At 45.8% G+C, this 24,021-nt stretch overlaps 1 protein-coding gene across 32 annotated transcripts in view; it reads left to right on the forward strand.

Annotated features, from left to right (window-relative positions):
- The window catches only part of ADGRL3 (adhesion G protein-coupled receptor L3), a 515,832-nt gene that overhangs the window by 369,676 nt on the left and 122,135 nt on the right, over window positions 1-24,021 (forward strand). For all 32 annotated transcript variants that reach the window (XM_083481628.1, XM_083481645.1, XM_083481648.1 and 29 more), the window contains 3 exons: window positions 12,761-12,799; window positions 15,061-15,244; window positions 16,655-16,777. In XM_083481628.1, the coding sequence (XP_083337754.1) occupies window positions 12,761-12,799; window positions 15,061-15,244; window positions 16,655-16,777 (346 nt within the window). The remainder of the gene's footprint in view (window positions 1-12,760; window positions 12,800-15,060; window positions 15,245-16,654; window positions 16,778-24,021) is intronic.

The following is a 24,021-nucleotide window of genomic DNA, read 5'->3' on the forward strand; positions in this document are numbered from 1 at the left end:
CTGGTGTTGCGCTGATTGGCTTCCCCCTCTACTGAGCTGTTTCTCCCCCTGCTGCTGGGTCCTTCCCCAGCATCATCTGAGAGCCTCCCCTTCGCCTCTCGCTCCGATGTCAGTTCCCTGACAGGGAAGGACAGGGGAAATAACAATAGTGAAGAGGAAACGACAGCAGATAGAGGGGGAAACAGCCAGGACTTTCGTCCTCCCCATATATGCAGTTCTGTTGACCTGGTTGTTCTCTATCTGTTGGTGGTGGACAGCGCCAGCCCACTCGATAGGGGAAATGTAGCAACTGCTTCAGACAGCATTCTTTCGGGCCCTGATGGCTTCTCCTATTCCTTTGGGAAACTGGGTGGGATATAGTTTTTTAAAAAATGATTCATCATAATGAGCTGCGGGTTGTCAGCTCGTAAAGGAGTGATAAAAGATAAAGTGATAAAAGAAAGGTCACCGATGAAATTGATCAGAAGCACTCCTGTCTGTGTCCACCACAGGTTGAAAAAATGTAATAAAAAGAAGAAGAGCTAATTTCCAGGCAACCCCAGATCTGCTTTGATCACCGTAATCTTTTCTGGATTGCTTTAGTTTGCTTTTCTTAGTTTTCTTTAGCCACCCTAACTTGGAACAATTAAGAACCAAGACTATTGTTCTCTTGGATAAGTGGGAAAGGGTAGGGTAGTTGGGGACATAGTGTTACGCCTCTTCCACACACAATATGGAATAGCAATGGAGGGAAAGACTCACTAGCGTGGCTTCCTTTGAGAGTGACCCACGAGGTTGCAGTGAAAGTTTAGCCACGGCGGGCGATCTCCAGTGCCACAAAAATAGATTTCCCTTCCTCCCCACTGCAGGCCCTTCATGCACACCCAAAATCTGATCTGGAGGGTTGCGGAACTTTCCAGGCCACGTATTTTTGGGAGGGAGGAGTGCAGTTGTGGGGCTGCAGTGGAAACGGGAGGAAGGAAAAGTCTCACTGTGCAAGTGGAAATCGGTTGCACAATCAGACAAGCTGTTGGATTTATTTATTTAATAAAATGTATTTTTAAAAATCTGTGTACATAAAATATTAACCCATTTACCTTAAAAAATAAAAAGCTTTGAATTCAATGGGACTTACTACTGCATAGACATGTAGAGAACTGCGCTACCAATAAATTAGATAGATCAATTAAAATATTTTATCATTTAAGAAGATTACTCGAGCATTAGGTTTTCCATTTATCTTTGATACAAATTGTTAGAAAAAATAAGGGTTTCAGGTCCCATTTTAGAATGATTTGTTTTATTTATTGTTTTATATGCTGCTTTGCATTCAAGTGAATCCCAAAGCACTTTGCAAAGTAAAAGCAAAACCAAAAGAGACATTCCTTCTTCTGTTTTATGCGGGAGGGAATCTCTTCCTTCTGTTGCAGAATTATAATTGTGTCATTATAATTCTGAAGAAAAAATACTTTTTTCCTTATCCATACGCCAGTTTTGTATATCTAATTAATTGCTGGTGACTTAATTGTAATTAATAATCATTTGTCAATTGAAATGCATTTGATTAATTGACTGGGATGAGGTCTAAACTTATAGCATGAAAATAGAAAGCCAATGGCTCTGCTAATGTTGTTGGAATCCAGTGTATGTAGGGACAACGGTTACTCACCCCTGTCGCTGCAGAGGTTGAATATCAAGGTGGAATAGACTTTATCACTTCATACTGGAAGTGGAGGATACAGTGGTGCCCCGCAAGACGAACGCCTCGCAAGACGAAAAACCCGCTAGGCGAAAGGGTTTTCCGTTTTTCGATGCGCTTCGCAAGACGAATTTCCCTATGGGCTTGCTTCGCAAAACGAAAAAGTCTTGCGAGTCTTGCGATTTTTTTTCGCTTTCCCCCCCTTTTTCTAAGCTGCTAAGCCGCTAATAGCCTTTTAGCCGCTAAGCCGCTAAGCCTTTAATAGCCGCTAAACCGCTAATAGCGCTAATCCGCTAATAGGGTTGCTTCGTAAGACGAAAAAACCGCTAGATGAAGAGACTCGCGGAACGGATTATTTTCGTCTTGCAAGGCACCACTGTACCATTTTAATGACCCTGTGTTTTATATGGCACATGAGGGAGAAAGGTTTTCTTGCTAATGTGCTTTTTTCTGTTTGCAGTGAGCTTTTTCATGTAGGGCAACATTAAAAAACATGACACATACACAGACCCATTGTATTCTGAAGTGGTACAGTCCATTCTGTTACCTCCTCCTGCTGCTTTTGTAGTTCAGTCCTAAGACATTTAATTGGCTGCCAGTCCTTGGCGAGGTCATTGTGGGTCAGGTTCTTGCATGGCCACTGGTTTGTGCCACTGCTTTAACAGTACCCAATAACCCATTGCCTCCAAAGTTCTGGAGATGGTGCCGTTTCTCTTGTTGATCTGCATACGAGGACAGTCTAATAAGACCACGAAAACAGTTTTGTTCTCAGAGCCTAAGCAAAAGCCAAGCTAAAAAAAGATTAAGAATGTTTTTATCATCTAGGTATGCCTGGAGTTGCTAAGCAACCCTATGCTCAATTATGTTGCTTGGAGACGGGAGCTCAGATACTGGACCGTGATTTACTGGGTTATCAACACTCAAAGATCCCCTGGGGAGCGAATGGGTAACAGCCCCCTTAAGAGGCATAGACAGCTTCCCTGTCATCATTTAAAATGTTATAGAGCACCGAAATTAATAATAATTGTGAACGGCATGATAACTGGAAAGCAGCCTCTCCTTACAAATTTTTATTAGCCAGGAGAGGCAGAGATGAGCATGTGGTTCGAGACATTTCCCCTGTCAATACGTGAGCAGGAAACAATCCATGGCTTGCAGCTCGGACATCATTACTACCATGGTCTCCTCATCACACTGAATGCAAAGATTTTGCAGTTAGGTCTGGGCCAGACACAGCAATGTCTGTCTGGATGTGCATATCTCACAGAGCCATCATTGCGAGAGACTTCAGCACCAACTCCAATGTCATCTCAGCCAGTGATTCTCATTAGGCAGAAATGTGGCCTGTGGAAACCACTGACTGCTCCTGGTGTCCAGGGTCACAAACACATTGGCTGGTAGAGTTCAATGGGCAAAGATTAAACCTTTGTGGATAATGTGACTCCACCACCTCATCTGACCATTGATGAGTGAAAATCAACACAGTCATTACCCTAGTACCACCCAAAGCAAGGCAGCATTCCTTCCTTACCTATCATAAAGGTAAAGGGATCCCTGACCATTAGGTCCAGTCGTGGCTGACTCTGGGGTTGTGGCGCTCATCTTGCTTTATTGGCCAAGGGAGCCGGCGTACAGCTTCCAGGTCATGTGGCCAGCATGACTAAGCCACTTCTGGTGAACCAGAGCAGCGCACAGAAATGCTGTTTACCTTCCTGCCGGAGTGGTACCTATTTATCTATTTGCACTTTGATGTGCTTTCGAACTGCTAGGTTGGCAGGAGCAGGGACCGAGCAACGGGAGCTCACCCCGTCGCGGGGATTCAAACCACCAACCGATCGGCAAGTCCTAGGCTCTGTGATTTAACCAACAGCACCACCTGCGTCCCTTAGTATTCCCTCGTATTTGCAGTCAAAGATACAGGGCCGGCCCGCCCATGAGGTGTGCTGAAGCAGCCGCCTCTGGTGGCAGACTCTTGCAGGGTGGTGCCCCCACAGATCACCATCTCACAAAAGTTCTCTGAGATCTTGTCAGAAGAACCAGTTGCCCGACCTCAGTAAGCAAGGCTTTGGTGATGGGGAGGGTGCCAGCAGCTTCTCGCTTCACCTCAAGACAGCGAGACAAAGAGAACATGGCAGTTGTACTTACTGCTGTCTGGTAAAGCGTCTCATTAGACAGCTTTTTATGAGCAATTTTTAATTCCAGGTGACTCTAAGAAGTCCTGCTATAGTGGCCCCATGTTAGGGGTCAGTCAGCTGAATCACATCCCTCCATTATAACGAGAATTTGAGGTGGGAGAATAGGTCCTACTGTATATAGTTTGAAAATGGTGTGGCGGACTACTTTGAAGCTTGCCAGTGTATTATATATAAGTTTGAGGGTGGAGGAATAGCTTATTTGAGTAGGCTAAATGTTTGACAAGGCACTCTGGCACAAAACAATTTGAAGGGAACACCTTCTCCTGTTCAGACCTCCTCAGTCACTAAAGTAATCTTCCTAGGCTCTCTTGGTTGTGGCCACACTTTGCAGAAACTCATCTTTCAGTGACCTGGCAGAGGACTATTTTTCTTGTGGAGCCCATTCTTTGGAATAATCTTTTCCCCCAAAGAAAAGGGGCTTACATTGTACCTGTTTAGTGGGGCCTTTACTGGCTCTTGATGCCAGCCATTTGGTATATCATTTTAAGTAAAATATTGTATTGGGTATTCATGCTACTTAATTTATCTTGTTGTTTTATTTATTGAGATTTTAAAAAAAACACCTACATATGTTTTCAAAATAGATAGATGATAGATATAGATATAGATAGATGATAGATAGATAGATGATAGATGATAGATGGATAGATAGATGATAAATAGATAGATAGATAGATAGATAGATAGATAGATAGATAGATAGATAGATAGATAGATGATAGATAGATAGATGATAGATAGATAGATGATAGATAGATAGATGATAGATAGATGATAGGTAGGTAGGTAGGTAGATATCCAAGTAGAAATATACAGTACTTAGAAAAATGATATATGTGTTGGGGTGTTGGGCTGAAAGTCAAGTGGTTAAACTCAGCACAGAAAATGCCCCCCTGCAAAAAAAAATTTTTTTAATTGCTTTGTTGGAATGATTCGCCATGACATAGTCGGCCACCATATTTTTTTCCACATGGCTCACAGAATGCTGCTGCTTCAAAGATGGAGAACCTGTGGCCTTCCAGATGTTGTTGGACATCAACTCCCAGCATGGAGTTGATGTCCATTCGCTTTGCTGGCAGAGGCTGATAGGAGGGTCACATGTTCCTCACCTGCGTTGCTGAAATGAGCCACCAAATTTGCTGGCTCTAAATTGGGGACCTAGTTTTGTTTCAGCACCATTGATCAGGTAAGTTCCAAGCTGCTGTCTGGTTCAAGGAATAGCAGTCATACTTGCTTCTTCCAGACAGGTTGGAAGATTATCAGGGATTAACATTAATTTATAACAGACACTGTGGAGATGGTATTTTTATTTTTAAACAGTTGGAATAAAACTGCAGAAAAACCTCCTGAACCTGTAGCCTTATTTTTCACATCAGTGAATTCCATGTCCCCTCTCATTAGCTTTGAACTATTAACACCTTTTAGAATTACTTTATTCTCTCTTGTTTAAGAAATGTAATTGCAGAAAGCTTTTTAAACTAATTTTCACATTCTTATAACATTGCTTATGATTTAACAACAAACTCATTATATTCCTTTATTGTTTTTTTCTTTTGCTCATCATATGGATAGTGGCCAAATGATTTACCTATCTTGTCAAACAAATATTTATTTTGAGAAGTCAAGCTGTTTATATATTTTATATGTTTCCAAATACTTTTGCTGTTCTTCATTCGCCTTCAATCTGTCATATATTTCCCCAGATTGTGTTCTGTTAGGCAGATTTTCTAACTTTCTGATAGCTTGCATAATTAAATCCTTTAATTCAGATTCCTGCCTTATAAGTTAAATCATCTAAAATAAGTTTGTTTTCTCAGCTTGTTTAAAAAAAACAATATAATCTGCGTAAATTGTGGGTTCTGTTGCGGCGTTCAGCACATTGTTGATTAAAGCAGAAGGGGTAAAGATTAGTTCTTGAATATGAAATAGGAATTGAATAAAATGTATAATCGTAATGAGTTGGATTCAGAGAAGTTCCCACTGAAGGGTTGGATGGAAGATGACTTTCCTGACCCCACCCAAACCTCTCCCAATATTCATATTTTTAATATGAATTTTATTAGTATTTTCCACACCACAACAACAACAACACGAAAGATATCAAAAGATAACAATACACAACACACAAAAATCAACATTCAGAAACTAAAAAAGACAACAAAAACAAAACAAAAAACCAAACAAATCCATATCTTACAAGTTAATATTATAAACACTAAAGCAGCAACAACAAGACATTGACTTCTATCAATCCCACAGCAGCTCCTTTATCTCTCATTCTGTCTTCCTGTTTTCCTGTTTTCTTTATCCTCTCTATCCTAACATCTAGATGTAAAACCTTCTTTCATATCCTTTCACTTCACAAGGTTATTCCAGACTCAGCCAGATTTCTGCCCTTGAACCTTGACTTTTGAGGTATTCATTTAACCTCTCTCAATATTCAATGGACCTTGCTGCATTGGGTAGGCTTTGGCATTGAGATGCTAAGTCAGATTTCAGGGTAGGGCTTGTAATCCAAAACATCTGAAGGCTGTTGTTAGGGATTGATTAGCTGCTTGTGCGTAAAATGTGCTCCCTCAGAGTTTGTGCGACCCCACAAACCTCCGTGTGTGACGGAGCTCCTCAGACATGTCTGCTCTAGTCACTAGTAGGGTCCGACAGTGGCTGTCTGCGGAAGCGTTTCCAGCAAAGGAGTTCCTTAACGGAAACGCGTCTCCTGGACTCACGGCGTGACAGTTTCCGGCGAGGTGTGGGTCTCCCTATGGGAGACTCAGATACCTCTCCACTGTTCTCGCTGGAAGCGTCCCTGAGCCCTCCCTCCTGCTCGCATTCCCTCAGAGATCCACTCCTCCCCCTGCTGGTCCCTGCTTCAGCTGTTGAGTCTCTTTCTTCCTCCCTGAGCCCCTCCACCACCTGATGCTCCGATGGCAGTTCCCTGACATCCACCTCCCCTCCAGGGCCCCCCTCACCCCCTCCCATTTCCTCTCCCCTGGGAGGTGAAGGGCTAAAACCCCGAAAAGAATCTTCCTCATCTTCCGACGTCTCGAACAATTCCCTCCATCGATCGTCGTCCTGGCTCGCTGAATCCTCTTCCTCTTCAGAATCTGGGAACCCCTCCAACTCCTCTTCCTCGTCGGTGGTGGCAAAGTATTCCCTTCGGAACCTCGCTACAGGCTGAGGTTTACGTGGGAACCTCTGATGAAAAGTCTCTATTAAAACTTCGTCATTGACATCCTCTGCCCTAACCCAGGTGTTTTCCGACTCCGGTTCCCCTTCCCACATTACCAAATACTCTACTTGATCTCCCTTCCACCTGGAATCGAGGATCTCCGCTACATGGTAGCTGTGTTCCTTCTCCTCCATTGCTGGTCCCCTAGTGACCCTCCCTTCACTGTCTCCTCTATACGGTGACAGCAACGACCTGTGAAAAACTGGGTGCAGCTTCATGTGGTTCGGTAACCGGAGCCTGAAAGCCACTGGATTGACCTGCTGCATGACTTCAAACGGACCCAGCCTTTTGGGTCTTAATTTCTTACAACCTCCTTTGAACGGCAACCCTTGGGTTGACAGCCACACCTGGTCCCCCACCCTGATGCTTTCACCTTCCCTTCTGTTTTTGTCTGCCTGCCTCTTATATTCCTCCTTAGCCCTGTTTAAGTTGAGTTGGAGCTGGCGATGGATCGCTTCCATTTCTTCAACGAACTGTTCTGCAGCTGGAACGCTCCAGTTCTCCCCCTCCCCCCCTGGGAAGGCTCTGGGATGGCACCCGTGATTAGCCAAAAAGGGGCTCATCCCCGTGGACACGTTCTCTGCATTGTTGTAGGCAAATTCTGCCAACGCCAGCTTCTCCACCCAATCATTCTCTCTGTCATTAACATAACACCGCAAATATTGTTGGAGAACCCCATTTGCTCTTTCCGCCTGCCCGTTGGTTTCTGGATGATGGGCCGTTGAAAAATTAACCTCTACATGCAGTAAGCTCATGAGCTTCCTCCAGAACCTGGAAGTAAATTGTTTCCCTCGGTCTGAAACCACCCTCAAGGGGGCGCCATGCAACCGAAACACATTCTCTACAAACAATTTGGCTGTTTCTTCTGCTGTGACCGCATGTGAGCAGGCTATAAAGTGGGCCATTTTAGTTAACAGGTCTACTACAACCATGATGGCTGTTTTCCCTCTAGACCTTGGCAGATCAGTCATGAAATCTATTGCCACTGCTTCCCACGGTCTTTCAGGTGTGGGCAGTGGTTCTAATAAACCAGCCGGCGCCCGCCTCTCCCCCTTGGCTCTTTGGCATTGTTCACACCCTCTCACATACTCCCGCACATCTTCCCTGACCTTGGGCCACCAAAATTCCCTGGTAACCAGCCACATGGTCTTGTGTTGCCCAAAATGCCCTGCTGTGGGGCTATCGTGCAGCTGCTTGAGTACCTTCTCCCTCAATTCCCCTTCAGGTATATATAACGCTCCCTTATAATACAATGCCCCGTTTCTCTCCTCAAAACCACCGGATTTGTCTTCCTCCCTCCTGAGACCCCTGAGTTTGTCCTGGGCGTATGCATCCTGCACCGTACCCTCTACCAATTCCCTTTGCCCCACCAAAGTCGCCCCACACACCCAGCGGTCCTCTGGAATGATATGGGTTTCTTCGGGTGCTCCCTCCCCCTCCAAATATTCAGGTTTGCGTGAGAGAGCGTCCGCCCTAACATTCTCTGGGCCTGGCACGTAACAAATCTCAAAGTTAAATTTGGAGAACTCCTGGGCCCATCTCAACTGCCTTTGGTTGAGCACTCGCGCAGTTCTCCAGTACTCTAGATTTTTATGGTCCGTGCACACTTGCACCTTATGTTGTGCACCAACTAGCAGATGCCTCCATCTCCGGAACGCCTCATGAATGGCAAGAAGTTCTCGGTCGTACACCGTGTAGTTCCTCTCGGATTTGTTCAGCTTTCGCGAAAAGAAGGCACACGGTCGCCACTCTGACTCCTCCTTCCCCGGCTGCAGAAGAAGCACCGCCCCTATGGCTCTGTCAGATGCGTCTGTTTCAACCCTTAGCTTCTTTCGTAAATCCACATGCAGAAGTTGTTCTTCAGAGGCGAAGGCCCTTTTCAGCTCCTCAAACGCTCGCTCCGCCTCCGCCGTCCATACAAACTTCTTTTTACTGCTGAGACAGTCAGTGATGGGCGCCGTCAGATGGGCGAAGTTGCGGATGAACTTACGATAAAAGTTTCCAAACCCTAGGAACCTCTGCACATCCTTCTTGGTTTTGGGTGTTTTCCATTCCAGCACTGCCTGTACCTTGCCGGGATCCATGGCCAATCCCTTGTCTGACAGGCGGTACCCCAGGAATTCCACCTCCTTGGTATGGAACCGACACTTCTCCAGTTTCACCCACAGCCTGTTGGCTTGCAGTCTGCTCAACACTTCTCTGACGTCTCTCACATGTTGCTCCTCATTCTCCGAATACACCAACACATCATCTAGGAAAGCAACTCAATTCTTGTAGAGCAAAGGGCCCAGTACGTGGTTCATAAAAGATTGAAAACACGCTGAGCCTGCTTGTAATCCAAATGGCATAACGACGTATTCAAATGCCCCCAAAGGGGTAAACATGGTGGTTTTCCATTCATCCCCTTTCCTTATGCGTATCAGGTTGTACGCCCCCCTTAGATCCAGCTTTGTAAAAATCTTTCCCTTCCTCACCCTGGTCAAAATATCATCAATCCTGGGCATAGGGAAAGCCACTGGTTCAGTCACTGCATTTAACCTCCTAAAATCACATACAAGTCTCGGCTTGTCCGCGTTTTTTTTGTCCACAAAAAACACTGGGCTACCCCCTGCTGCTTTGGACTCTCTGATGAAGCCTCTCTTCAGGTTCTTGTCAATAAACCCTCGCAACTCCTGCATTTCTCTGTCTGACATGGCATACAACTTGCCCACGGGAAGCTGTGCTCCAGGGAGTAAATTGATCTGGCAATCAAAGGGCCTATGAGGTGGTAGTTGGTCAGCTTCCTTCTCGCTGAACACGTCGCTGAGATCTGCATACTGTGGTGGTACCTTCACCTTCTCCATTACTTCAGTCCCTGCTAGGGTGGCTTGGGCCCCTGCTGAACCCTTTTCCCCTTTGCAGTGTTCTAAGCAATGTGCTGAACCAAAGGACACCACTCTTTGATGCCAGCCAACCAGCGGATCATGTAGAGCTAGCCAGCTCATTCCCAAAATAATGGGAGCGCCTCCCAAGGTGGCCACATTAAACGCTATCAGTTCTGTGTGCCTTGCCACCCTCATTATCATTGGGACAGTCTGCAAGCTGACTCCTCCTCCCAACAACTCCCTGCCATCAATCGTGGTCACCTGCAGGGGGTTGCTTAAAGGGATAGTCTGTATCTGGTGTTCAGCAGCAAACTCCTTGCTCATAAAATTGCAGGAGCTGCCTGAGTCCAATAGCGCCTTTATTTTTAGGGGGTGCCCATTTTGCAGCTCTAGCGACACTTCAATCACTAGAGCAGGTCGAGGAGCTTCTGGCACGGGCACTTTCACTGCTCTTTGGCCTGGCTGCAGTGCCCCGATTGTGGCAACCAGGCGTTGGCTTTTACCTGCTCCGTTCCCCCCTGTTCTCCCCCCTCAACAGCTCCCACCATCCCTTGCCATTCCTTCCTCTGGGGGCAGACTCTGGCAAAGTGGCCTGGCTGTTGGCAGAGATAGCATTTCCGGGCGCCCTTTCCCTCCTTCTTAGCCCCCTCGCTGGTTTTTGAAAATGCGCGCGCACGCGCTGTTCCGATTTCCATCGGCTCTGCCGGCGGGAAAGCTGGCTCAGGAATGTCTGGAATGCGGAACTCCTTCCAACGTTCCCCTCTCCCTTCCCGCCTCTCCAAGGCTCTTGCCTCCTGCCGCGCTCCTATGGTCAGCGCAGATTTGGTCAGCTGATCCATAGACCCCGCCCTGGGGCTCCGTGACAGCTCGTCTTTCACCGCCGAAGAAAGACCTTCTTCAAATAGCATCTGAATGGGTGGCGCCGATAAATCCCAACCCAGTCTGTGAATCAGCATGGTAAACTCAGTCCAGTACTCACGGACAGATCGACTTCCCTGCTTGCAAGCCATTAGCTGTCTGCGCACCACCCCTTCCTCAATATCGCTGGAAAACATGATATCCATTGCACGAAAGAACTTCATCGTGTCCTTTAGTACGTCATTGTGCGTTGCCATTAGGGGTCGAACCCAGTCTCTCGCCCCTTTCTCAAGATGCCCAATTACGAAAGCAACTCGCGATTCCTCATCAGGGAACTCATCGAACTGCACATTAATGGCATATTGCATCTCTGTCCTAAAGGCATGGTAATCCTTGGGGTCCCCCCCAAATTTCTGCACCAATCCTGGTACCTTTCTGGGGAACTGAGTGGCTCTCCCCTTCTTGTCTGCATCCTGAGCCCTTCTCTCCTCCAGCCTCGCCGTCTGCAGCGCCAGTTGGACCTCCAACGCTCGGTATCTATCTTCCAAGCTTGGACCAGCTCCAGCCCCCGCTCCTCCGGTTCCGGTTGGTTCGCTCATGATGCTTTCTCTTGCACAGGCAGCGTACAGAGACTGTCGGACTGCTGTTAGGGATTGATTAGCTGCTTGTGCGTAAAACGTGCTCCCTCAGAGTTTGTGCGACCCCACAAACCTCCGTGTGTGACGGAGCTCCTCAGACATGTCTGCTCTAGTCACTAGTAGGGTCCGACAGTGGCTGTCTGCGGAAGCGTTTCCAGCAAAGGAGCTCCTTAACGGAAACACGTCTCCTGGACTCACGGCGTGACAGTTTCCGGCGAGGTGTGGGTCTCCCTATGGGAGACTCAGATACCTCTCCACTGTTCTCGCTGGAAGCGTCCCTGAGCCCTCCCTCCTGCTCGCATTCCCTCAGAGATCCACTCCTCCCCCTGCTGGTCCCTGCTTCAGCTGTTGAGTCTCTTTCTTCCTCCCTGAGCCCCTCCACCACCTGATGCTCCGATGGCAGTTCCCTGACAGCTGTGCTAAAGAGTGTTGAATTCTGAGTCAGCTTACATTCTTAGTCATTCAATTGCTCTTTTTCCTCACATATTTCTCCAGAATGTAATGGCTTTTCACAAAATCCAGAGAACGAAATCAGGAGTGGCAAGGGTAAATTGGATGCCCGGCAGAATGTCGTTTTGTAAACCGCTTAGAGGTTGTTTTTATATTAGGTGGTATATAAATATCTGGAAGAACTGCACCTCCATGGGCGCATCCAAACTTTTGCCCCATTGAAAGTAAATTGGTTATTTGGGGGGTCGTGATACACAAATGAATAGCATTCTCTGGATCAGGGAACCAATGTTCAATGAAATGGAGTTCATATGATCCTGCAAATGACATCTGAGTCAGCAAAATGATGGTTATTTTGGTGTGGCGATGAGGTCTCTTGGGGCCTGAATTCATATGGTAGTAGTACTTCATAAGTATCCCAGGGGAAACATTTTTGCATATCCAGAAGCCTTTATTTGTAGTGCTCAGAGGTGGACATCTCAAAACTACGACCAGATACAAGGAGCAATTTCAGGGAAATCTTCAAAATAAGCTGGAGTTGGTCATTGGATGAAGGAATTCTTTTAAAAAGAGTTTTGACTGAAAATATTATCTCTCGTGGCCCCTAGTCTACAATTCTATGATTCTTTGTTTACTGCTTGTCTTAGTACTTTTCTTATAAATAACAATTAAGCAGGTAACTTGTCCTCAGTGATACTGAAAGACTGCTACTGCCTAGCTTAGTGTGCTCTCTTGGAAACAAGTTGTAAGAGAAACGAGCTTTGCAGTAGATGTTTGATATAATTTTGCATTCTCCTGTCACTAACTTTTTTATTCTGTGTTTATAACAACCATCTGTATGGTTCCAGCTTCAGAAACGGGAGCGTTCCTGCAGAGCCTATGTCCAGGTACTTGCACATTCCTCCCCTCTGGGTTTATCATAGTTTGGCTTTGTGTTCCTTATTATTACAGCACCATCAGTGGACACCAAAACCACATTGAATTTGTAATGGGGGAAATAGACATTTTTTTATTCCTAAGAAGAAAAAAAGAAAAGTAAATAATGAGGGGGAAAACAACTGAAGGAAGGAAGGGTAAGAAGAGGAGGTTAAGGGGTGATATGATAGCCATGTTCAAATATATAAAAGGATGTCACATAGAGGAGGGAGAAAGGTTGTTTTCTGCTGCTCCAGAGAAGCGGACACGGAGCAATGGATCCAAACTACAAGAAAGAAGATTCCACCTAAACATTAGGAAGAACTTCCTGACAGTAAGAGCTGTTCGACAGTGGAATTTGCTGCCAAGGAGTGTGGTGGAGTCTCCTCCTTTGGAGGTCTTTAAGCAGAGGCTTGACAACCATATGTCAGGAGTGCTCTGATGGTGTTTCCTGCTTGGCAGGGGGTTGGACTCGAAGGCCCTTGTGGTCTCTTCCAACTCTATGATTCTATGAAATAGAGGACTGGTACCAAGTGCAGAAAAATCCCATTTATAGAGCTCCAGGAAATCACAGTTGCTGCAGATCATTTAAGCAAAGCTTACACAACAGGTTGTAGGTGTTGTGTTTTTGGTGAGTTATGAGCTTACAGCTTCACAGAAATATTTGACTCAAAGAGGGGTTTTTTCCATGGGTGAGAGATTGAGTGACTACAGCATATCAGGCTGACAAAATATCACTGTATCATGTGTTCAGACTTGTATTAAATTTGCCATGGATGCAACATGCCTAGAGATGCAACACCTACTTCCAACTCTCTGATACATGCCAGGCCCTCTGCCTGGTTCCCTGTAGCCTCACTTCTCGCAGTGAGGGAGCAGCCAGAAGGCCCTTGGCGCTGGACCTCAGCGTCAAGAAGCTAAAAACAGTCTCCTTTTCCAAGGCCACTATGAGAGCCAGTGTGGTGTAGTGGTTAGAGTGTCAGGCAGGACCTGGGTTCAAATCCCCACTGGGCCATGAAGCAAACTGGGTGACCTTGAGTTAGTCACGGCCTCTCAGTTTGAATCACAGAAAGGTTTTTGTGGATTGGTGGCCCATTGTTGAAGTTCAGCAGTTTTGAGTTTAATGTATATTTACAGCAAGGGAAATCTGCTTTTCGTTTGGGTCAGCAGGAATGTGATTTCAAGTCCTGCAGTCACACAGACAAAGAAACATACCATTTTGTTTATTCCTAAGCATTTAATTTTCACATAAGAACATGTGTCCATTTTTATTGCTCATAGACTCCTCCTTGCCAGCCAAGACTAGTGAGAAATGACCAGTCAGTACAGACTGCCACTGAGGTGGTCCGCTGCGCTGTCAAACAGCTTTTACTTATTTCATGGCCACAATAAAGTGAGATAGCAAGCACAGCTCCCAAGATCCCCTTTGTCAAGAGATAGTGCCACTTCAGATCTCAGCTGTGCATGGGTTGCAGTTCATATATTTATTTTGCTGCAGAATGTATTGGTGAACGTATATTGCATCTCATTTCCCATTCCTTCACTTGAGAACGTGACACAATCTGCTTGTGAAGGGACTCACAGGGAAGAAGTGTGTATCCCCTGTCAACAAAGACTTGCAGATACACCTTGATCTCTTAAAGAACAAACCACTTGTACAAGTCCACAGAAAAGAACTGAGGAACTTCTGCAGGCATGAATTGTTGTGTGACAAGTAAAGCTGAGTCATTTACAAGGCCTGAGTCTTCTAGGCAAGAGAGTGATTGCCTCTTTGCTAAGTGCAGTTTCTTAGCTGCAGACAGTAATTACCTATTCCAGGTCCACAGAGCTTTCCGTCACTGTCATTGATTCAATGCTTCTTTTTAGGTCCCTGTTAAAAACCAATATTGCCACTTAAAGGAAAGTTTCTGGTTAGGTTTTTTCTATATATAAAGAACAATTAGGAACAAGGTTGTCACCTCAGTCGAGTAGAGAGCTGTGAAGACGTCACCAAGGCAAGGCGCTGCAGAAAATGGAGGCTGGCAAAAATGGGTTCAGGGCAAAGACTGGATCCCAAATCTGGGAAATGCGTGGAGTGAATGGGTAGGGAGATATGAGAGTTGTCCATCTCATACACAGAGCCAGAAACATTGATGAAGTTGAGAAGGATGGGCAGTGAATCTGGGTGCATTGCGTTCTATAATGAGTGGATGGGGCTCTCGCAGGAAATCAATCTTAGTCCTCTTCTTCGCAGGCCATGGTGGAAACAGTCAATAACCTCTTGCAGCCGCAAGCTTTAAATGCATGGAGGGACCTGCCTGCAAGTGATCAGGTTCGTGCAGCGACCATGTTATTGGACACCGTGGAGGAAAGTGCCTTTGTACTGGCTGACAACCTTCTCAAGACTGATATCGTGAGGGAGAGCACGGAAAACATTCGTGAGTAGCAGAAATAATTGGGGTGAAACTTGTTTCAGTAGCATCCACTCACTTGCATTGGCACTGGCGTCCTAAGAACAAGTGATATAAAGTAGTTTGTGCAAGAGTTACTTAGTTTTCACACTTAACAGCCCGTGAACAATTTCCGTGAGACTTACAGTCTATGGAGCATCAGTAAAGCATGGCCAAAATCGTAGGTCAAGGAAGTAGTGTTGCATACTAAATTTTGGCAGAATTAATTTTTCTAGGCACAATCTGGTGGCTTGGGTTAAATGTGCAGAGGAATTTCAAGGACTGAAGAACTTTATCAGGATCAGCCTGGCCCAATCTGACAGATGGACAGGGGCCACCTATCTGTCAATCATGTGGCATCTTTATGATGTCACCTGGTAGGCAGCTGGCGCAGCTTCCCTTTCAAAATCCCTAGTGGAGGGGGGTTCCACTTGGGAACCACATCGCAAGGGATGTTGTCAGCCCCACGTTCAACACTTTAGGAAGCTTTGAGCATGGGGTTGGTAAATGGCTTGACCGGGAGGGGAGAAACAAGGCTCTCTCACCCACCTCTCTCTCTTCAAACTCTGCACAGCAGTGAATTTGGGTGTGCCAGAGGACTTCCTGCAGGGAATTTTACTGCCCACCCTGATGCACCTTGCAGATTAGGAATGTACGGTAAATTAATAACTGTGGCCCATACTAGAATCCATTGTGAAGAAGGCGCAGCAGAGACTGTACTTTTTGAGAATACTAAGGAAAAACCATCTTCCGCAGAAACTGCTGCTTGCCTTCTATCACTGTGCCATTGAGAGCGTGCTCACTTATGGCTTATGTGTGTGGTACGGAAGCTGTACTACCCGGGACAGGATGGGGCTGTGCAGGGTTGTTAAGGCAGCAGAGAGCATTGTTGGCTGCCCACTCTCCACCTTAGAGCAGATTTATGCCACAAGGTGCCATAGGAAGGCACTGGACATAGTAAAAGATCCATCGCATCCTGGTCACTGTCTCTTCGAGCTCCTGCCGTCGGGACGGAGATACAGGTCGATGAAGACAAGAACGAGTCGTCTTAAGAACAGCTTCTTCTCCAGAGCGATCTCGGCCCTGAATGGGAAGCCCGGACTTTGAAAGTCATCTAATCTCCCTTGCTGTATTATATTGTATTGTTTAATTAGTGTTTTTATGGAGCAGTCAAGTAATTTCGTTGTCCCCGAAGGGGGCAATGACAATAAAGATATTATTATTATTATTATTATTATTATTATTATTATTATTATTATTATTTACAGGGTCTCACGTTTTTATCTGGGGGTGTGGGGACAATATTATATATATTGATTGCTGCCTGAATTTCTAATCAGTTATATCCTTTGGAATGTTTTGCATGCATTTCATTTTTCACTTCTTTCATACCAACAGAGTTGGAAGTTGCAAGGCTAAGCACAGATGGAAACTTGGAAGACCTGAAGTTTCCGCAGAATACAGGCTATGGAAGTGCCATCCAGCTCTCAGCAAACACACTGAAACAGAATGGCCGGAATGGTAAGTTCAGCACCTCACAATTGTTTGCTTTTCTATCTTATTTTGTTCGCTGTTCTTCATGGTTTCAATTTCTTTAGAAGGGGACAGTGGGTTCATTCTGTGCCCTTGAATCCTCCTACCTGGCAGGGAACTGAGACGGCTAACCTGATGGTGCTGTTGTTCAATGTCTGGTCAGTGTATAATAAGACCACCCTCATCTATGATTGGATTATGGACAAGGGATATCTGGGGGTGTGGGGACAATATTATATATATTGTCTGTATAACTGTGGGTATGTGAATAGGGAGTAGTAGATTTGACTCAACTCTGCTACCCTGGTGCAACACCAACCGAGGTTAGAAGGCTGGGGCGGAGGAGTTGCTATGATCCATTCAGCTTGCCAGAAAACCCCTTTCCTTGGAGTGGGTTTTCAAGGGTTGGGTCAGAGTGAAGATGCTGTTGGCTTTCCATCCACCCTGTTGGCCAGTGGCCTCCTTGGCTGAGTTGTTGGAGGTAGTCTTAAGTTGAAGAACCCCAGGGCTGTCCCAGGTTGTTGGTGGACCAACACACCAGGCAGGGTGCACCCTTGGTGGGGGGGTGGATACTGAAGGGTTGCATTGATCCCTTTGTCATGGTCAAACCAGTATTCGGTAAAATTTGAGTTCCTGCTGCACCCCCTTGTTAGGGTGAGGGACTCACTGAATCTGATGAGCCAACAGTGTGACGCGGCAGCTAAAAAAGCCAATGTAATTCTGGGCTGCATCAATAGGAGTATAGCATCTAGATCAAGGGAAGTAATAGTGCCACTGTATTCTGCTCTGGTCAGACCTCACCTGGAGTACTGTGTCCAGTTCTGGGCACCACAGTTCAAGAAGGACACTGACAAACTGGAACGTGTCCAGAGGAGGGCAACCAAAATGGTCAAAGGCCTGGAAACGATGCCTTATGAGGAACGGCTAAGGGAGCTGGGCATGTTTAGCCCGGAGAAGAGGAGGTTAAGGGGTGATATGATAGCCATGTTCAAATATATAAAAGGATGTCACATAGAGGAGGGAGAAAGGTTGTTTTCTGCTGCTCCAGAGAAGCGGACACGGAGCAATGGATCCAAACTACAAGAAAGAAGATTCCACCTAAACATTAGGAAGACCTTCCTGACAGTAAGAGCTGTTCGACAGTGGAATTTGCTGCCAAGGAGTGTGTTGGAGTCTCCTACTTTGGAGGTCTTTAAGCAGAGGCTTGACAACCATATGTCAGGAGTGCTCTGATGGTGTTTCCTGCTTGGCAGGGGGTTGGACTCGATGGCCCTTGTGGTCTATTCCAACTCTATCATTCTATGATTCTATGATAAATCCTCAGCTGTTTTGAAGGAGGTAGTGGCAAGCCCACTTCTGAAAAAGCCCTACCAGACCCTGAGGTGTTTGACAGCAACTGCCCAGTCTTGTAACATGCCTTTTGGGGGTGGTTCAGCTGCTGGCACTGTTGGAACAGATTATCTGAACCTATTCCAATCTGAGTTCAGGCATGCTATGGGCCCTGGTTGCCCTGACAGATGTCCCCCTTCAAAGGAGAGACAGGGAGAGTGAAACTCTACTACTGCTGATGGATCTTACAGTGGCTTTGGGTACCACTGGCTGTGGTGTCCTTGTGGACCATCTCAGTGGTTTGGGAGTTGGAGGCACTGTTCTCCAGTGGCAATGCTCCTACTTTCATGACCATTACCAGAGAATAGGATTGGGGGACAACATATCTACCTCTTGCGAGGTGCCACAAGGCACACTTCTGTCCCGATGCTGTTGAGGCTTCTGATTTTATAGTTTTAACTAGGGTGTGATTTGGGCATTTTTCCTAAGCTATTTTAATTGTCACTCTTCTTGTTTTATTATATATTTCAATTAAGGATGTTTTAGTACGCTGATGGAACTTGTGTGTTTTAATGATGCGTTGGTTTTTGTAGTTGTAAACCACTTAGAAGCCATCTTGACATGTAAGTGTTGTGTAAAATAATAAAACAAGAAATGTTTTGTTCCAACCAGTTAACAGCATATATTGGGCTGCATTACCAAAGTCAAAACCATTGGTCCATCTGACCTCATCCCATCCACTCTGCCTGGTAGCTGCTCTCCAGGGTGTCAGGCAGAGTGGGATTTCTTAGCTATGAGATCTGACATTTTTTAAAGGGGAAACCTGGACCTTTTGTATGTAAAGAGTCTTCACGTTCATTTTCTAGCTGTGGGCAAGAAGGTCATGTCTTTACATGGTCCATCAACCATGACCAGTTTGTTGAAGGTCCTGCTTCGATTGACTGGCCCAAGGTCCAGCGAACGGTGTTTATGGTGCTATTTTCCTTAGTGAGGAAGTGGCTGCAGTTTCCTTCTTCCCACCCCACTTCGTAATAATGTCAGGTGCAAAATCACCTGGAAGAAGGTGCAGGCCATGCTTCTGTCCATCAGCAGCGTTGCTGGCATTTTTTTTCCAAAGGGCACCACCTGGCATGAGAAAAAGCTGCGACCTACGTAGGTTTCACTCAGAAATTTGTTTATTTAGAAAATGTATAAACTGCTTGATTATTTATTTTAAAAAAATCTACCAAAGTGGTGTACAGGTTCACTTATATTTTTAAAAATGTCAAAACACACACCAATTTTTTTAAAAAAACTTTATTCCATGCCTCTAAACCGTTGCTTCCATTGGTAAAGTTGAATGGGCTTCAAATGAACAAGTCAAGTTTGTTCCAATGAATAGGTTTATTCCTCACACGGCTGTCAAATGAAGCTCAAAATGATGCTTGTCCTGATCCTAATACCTTCAGAGAGAGGCTATTCTTCTGTGTCTCAGCATTTCTTACTTCATGCTGGTGCTTTGTGCTCAAGACAGGATGAATGTGGGCTGGCGCTAGAAAGGAAGGCTAGCCTATCATACCTAACAATTTTAAACTTACCATGAGCCCAGGAAATAGTATTTTTCCCCCATTCATGGGTAATAGTTGTTTACCTTCTATTCCTCCAAAATAACAGGCTTAGCCTGCCTGTTTGTGACCTGTGCTCTTTCCAGGATGCCATGTTCTTTCAGGATGTGAAAATATATTATAAATTATACTGTGCAAACAGGAGAGAATGAATTCATGAAACTGACACAGATCAGAAATATAGTCATCCATCCATCCCTAACCAGTAGTTTTGTGTTTTTTTTCTGGTGCTGATGCTTCATATCTTTTTGGGTTATATTATATTTTTCCTATTCCTCTAGGGTATTGATATTTGTCCCTCTGGTAGTTTTGTTTATGCTCCTTTTTTATTCTGCAGAACTTTCTTTGTTTCTCCCTTTCTTAACTGTCCATACTGTTTTGGGGGACTCCGCTTCTTTGTGTCCTTGCTTCTTCCAGATGCAAATGAGTTATCTCAGAGGCCTGATCAGTAATCTTACAGTGTTTTTCACTGGGCATTCTATCGCTACTTCTCCTTAAGTGCCCTTTCTAATGAAAACTTGGGAGTTCCAGTGGGTAGGTGTGAGTTTTTCAGCTGTGAAATGGCAGGTTCATCTTAGCTCACCACCCCAATTGCCCCAACCTTCTTAGGAATTATATGGAGATTTTGGTGTGCAATGTCAGGATGTAACATCTGAAAAGGCCCTAAGGGTTTTAGATACTTCAAATAAATATATAAATAATAAAATCAACAATTATAACAACAAGAAGAATGCATTATGTTCACCTTTCACATGTCCAGCACATGCAACACACACCATTTTGCTTTAATCCTTATGGTAACCCTGTGTAATAGGTATTATTATCCACATATTTCGCATGGAGGCTGAATAATGAGCCAACAGTGTGACGCGGCAGCTAAAAAAGCCAATGCAATTCTGGGCTGCATCAATAGGAGTATAGCATCTAGATCAAGGGAAGTAATAGTGCCACTGTATTCTGCTCTGGTCAGACCTCACCTGGAGTACTGTGTCCAGTTCTGGGCACCACAGTTCAAGAAGGACACTGACAAACTGGAACGTGTCCAGAGGAGGGCAACCAAAATGGTCCAAGGCCTGGAAACGATGCCTTATGAGGAACGGCTAAGGGAGCTGGGCATGTTTAGCCTGGAGAAGAGGAGGTTAAGGGGTGATATGATAGCCATGTTCAAATATATAAAAGGATGTCACATAGAGGAGGGAGAAAGGTTGTTTTCTGCTGCTCCAGAGAAGCGGACACGGAGCAATGGATCCAAACTACAAGAAAGAAGATTCCACCTAAACATTAGGAAGAACTTCCTGACAGTAAGAGCTGTTTGACAGTGGAATTTGCTGCCAAGGAGTGTGGTGGAGTCTCCTACTTTGGAGGTCTTTAAGCAGAGGCTTGACAACCATATGTCAGCAGTGCTCTGATGGTGTTTCCTGCTTGGCAGGGGGTTGGACTCGATGGCCCTTGTGGTCTCTTCCAACTCTAGGATTCGATTCTATTCTATGATTCTATAAAAGTGACTTACCTAAAACCCACCTCTTTGGCCTAATTGATGACAGCATTGCAACGAATGTAAAGGATGATAACAGAGTAAAAAGAAATTAAACTTTGGACTGAAGAAAAGGCTTTAGTTTTGTACAGATCGTGTTGTTCTCACAGTGACAATGAAGGGCTGAATATTACATACAAAAGACTATGGTTTATAAGCTGAATGAAGCAAAACCCTGGGTTACTGGGTTTAAATACGGATTATCTGTTTTGGAATTTCTTTTTCGCATCATACTATATGGGAAAAGAGAGCCAAATATTTGGGCATACTGCTCAGTGCCCAAGCATCACTGGCGCACACCTGTAGAATGGGCCACCTCTCCTCCCTCCCTGCAGAGGCTCGTTTGAAAAGTTAAAGAATTGATTGGTGCCATTTAACTCATTTATCTCTCTTTGCTTAAGCTCCTCACGTTTCTGGCTGACTGGTTTGTATGTAGAACAAGTGTGGCATGTATATCCATATCAATTATGTACGAGTGACAGCTGCCCTTTCCTTGGCCTTGGAATCGAGTGTCAATTCTGCACACTTGGGAAACTGGAGGCCTATTGTTTTCTCATATACACTTCTTTGGGCCCTAGAAATTCTGTCAGCGACACAGGTTCCCACTGTCTCTGGGATCTCCTGGCTATTATGGCTCCTGCGCTTCCTTCTGAAGCCAGTCCACTTCCACGCTTCTGTGGCTTTTTCCTGGGCGTAGGACATTTCAGCGGGAAGTAAAGAGCTCTGGCACTTGTTCTTCTGGAGTCGCAGAAGGTGGCATAGTCCTCCTGTCCATCGGGGCTCGTCCTTCAGTTCCCCCCAGGAAAATCACTTGTTTGCCACTGAATCAGAACAAATGTCAGTTAGGTTTTCTGCAGATTTATCGTATTTTTCGCTCTATAGGACGCACTTTTCCCCCTCCAAAAATTAAGGGGAAATGTGTGTGCATCCTATGGAGCGAATGCAGGCTCCTTGGCTTCGGCGATAGGAACGTGAAGCCTCCGAAGCGCAGAGGGAGAGCCCCCCCTCGCTCTGGAGGCTTCGCATTGCTTTCGCTGAAGCCCCCAGAGCACAGGGAACTCCCGCTGCACTTCGGGGGCTTCAGGCAGCTATCCGCAAGCCTTCGGAGCGCAGCAGGAGTTCCCGCTGCACTCCAAAGGCTTGCAGATAGCCGCCTGAAGCCTGGAGAGCGAGAGGGGTCGGTGCACACCGATCCCTCTTGTTCTCCAGGCTTCGCTTCACTGGAGAGGCGCTGCACAGTTTTCCCTCTCTGCGCAGCGCCCCTTCAGTGAAGCAGGAGGAGAAATGGAAGGGAAGGGGCACTGAGCAGAGAGGGGGAGAAATTCTCCCCCTCCTATGGTCCGGTGCGTCCTATAGAGCGAAAAATATGGTACGTTTGCTCTGATTCAGTGGTAAATAGCTGGTATTCCTGAGGAAAGCGAACAAGGCAAATAGAAAACCACTTGGACCCATGCTCCGAAGCACGGGACTAGTGTGGACGAGCCCTTTGCTACAATTCCTGGAGTTCCTTGTGGACTTGCTCTCTTCCTCTTCCTTCTACAGCAGCTTGCTGTTCAGAATATGTTTGCATTAAGCTCGATCTTCATTTTAGCCTCAATGCTTTCTTCTTCGTAACTGGTGTGCATCTCAGAGTGAACCTCCCTGAACCTCCCAGCCAGGGACTTGGTTTAAACTTAATTACATCCTGGTAATAAACATGTAATTACATATAGAACTAATGTTACACTAATTATTATCCTCAGCAACAAGTCTAGAATTTTGGCACACAAAAAGAATGTATTTGTTTTTTAATGGGGAGATACAATACAGTCGTACTTTGGTTGTTGAACTTAATCTGTTCGTTTGACTCCCGAAACGGTTCGAATACCAAGGCGCAGCTTCCGATTGGCTGTAGGAGCTTCCAGCACTCAATTGGAAGCCGCGTTGGATGTTTGGCTTCCAAAGAATGTTTGCAAACCGGAACACTTACTTCCGGGTTTGCGGCGTTCTGGAGCCAAAACGTCCGAGTACCAGGGCGTTCAACAACCAAGGTATGACTGTACTGTGATCTGTAAACCTATGGTTGACACTATTGGGCTGTTATTGTTATATTATCTTCAATTAATACCTTTTCTTACACAGATAAGGCAATTAGGAATTCATTCCCTCAATTTTATCAAGATTATATTCGTTAAAGGCCAATTGTCAGGGAACTGACATTAGAGCGAGAGGCGAAGGGGAGGCTCCCAGATTCTGCGGGCGAAGGACCCAGCACCAGGGGGAGAAACAGCTCGGTAGAGGAGGAAGGAAATCAGCGCAACACCAGGGATAAGGGGGGGGGCAAATGGGGGAAGCGAAGGAAGAGCTCCGGGATTCTTCTCTGGAGATTAGTGAGGAGAGCACAGGTCCTCCACTACCCACGCCCTCCCTGCGCAGAAGACTCCCGCGCAGTGAGAGAAGGAGGCGACTGGGAGTCAAACAACTTTTATGCTGGAAAGGGTTTAAGAAACGCCCACTGACGGATTCTGCCAGCGACTGAGACAGCCACGCGGAGATGGGCTGTGCAGTCAGAACGGTTTACCGTATTTTTCGCCCCATAAGACGCACTTTTTCCTCTCCAAAAATGAAGAGGAAATCGGGGGTGCGTCTTATGGGGCGAATGCCTGCAAGCCTCGCGCCCTCGGCAGGAGGTCCCACCGGGTGCGCGAGGCTTGGGGCGGCAGCGGACTTCTAGCTTCTAGGTGCGCGCAAGCAGTCCGCTGCCGCCCCAAGCCTGGCGCACCCGG

The sequence above is a fragment of the Podarcis liolepis genome (assembly GCF_965112155.1).
Source record: "Podarcis liolepis genome assembly, chromosome: 17".
Taxonomy (NCBI): Eukaryota; Metazoa; Chordata; class Lepidosauria; order Squamata; family Lacertidae; genus Podarcis; species Podarcis liolepis.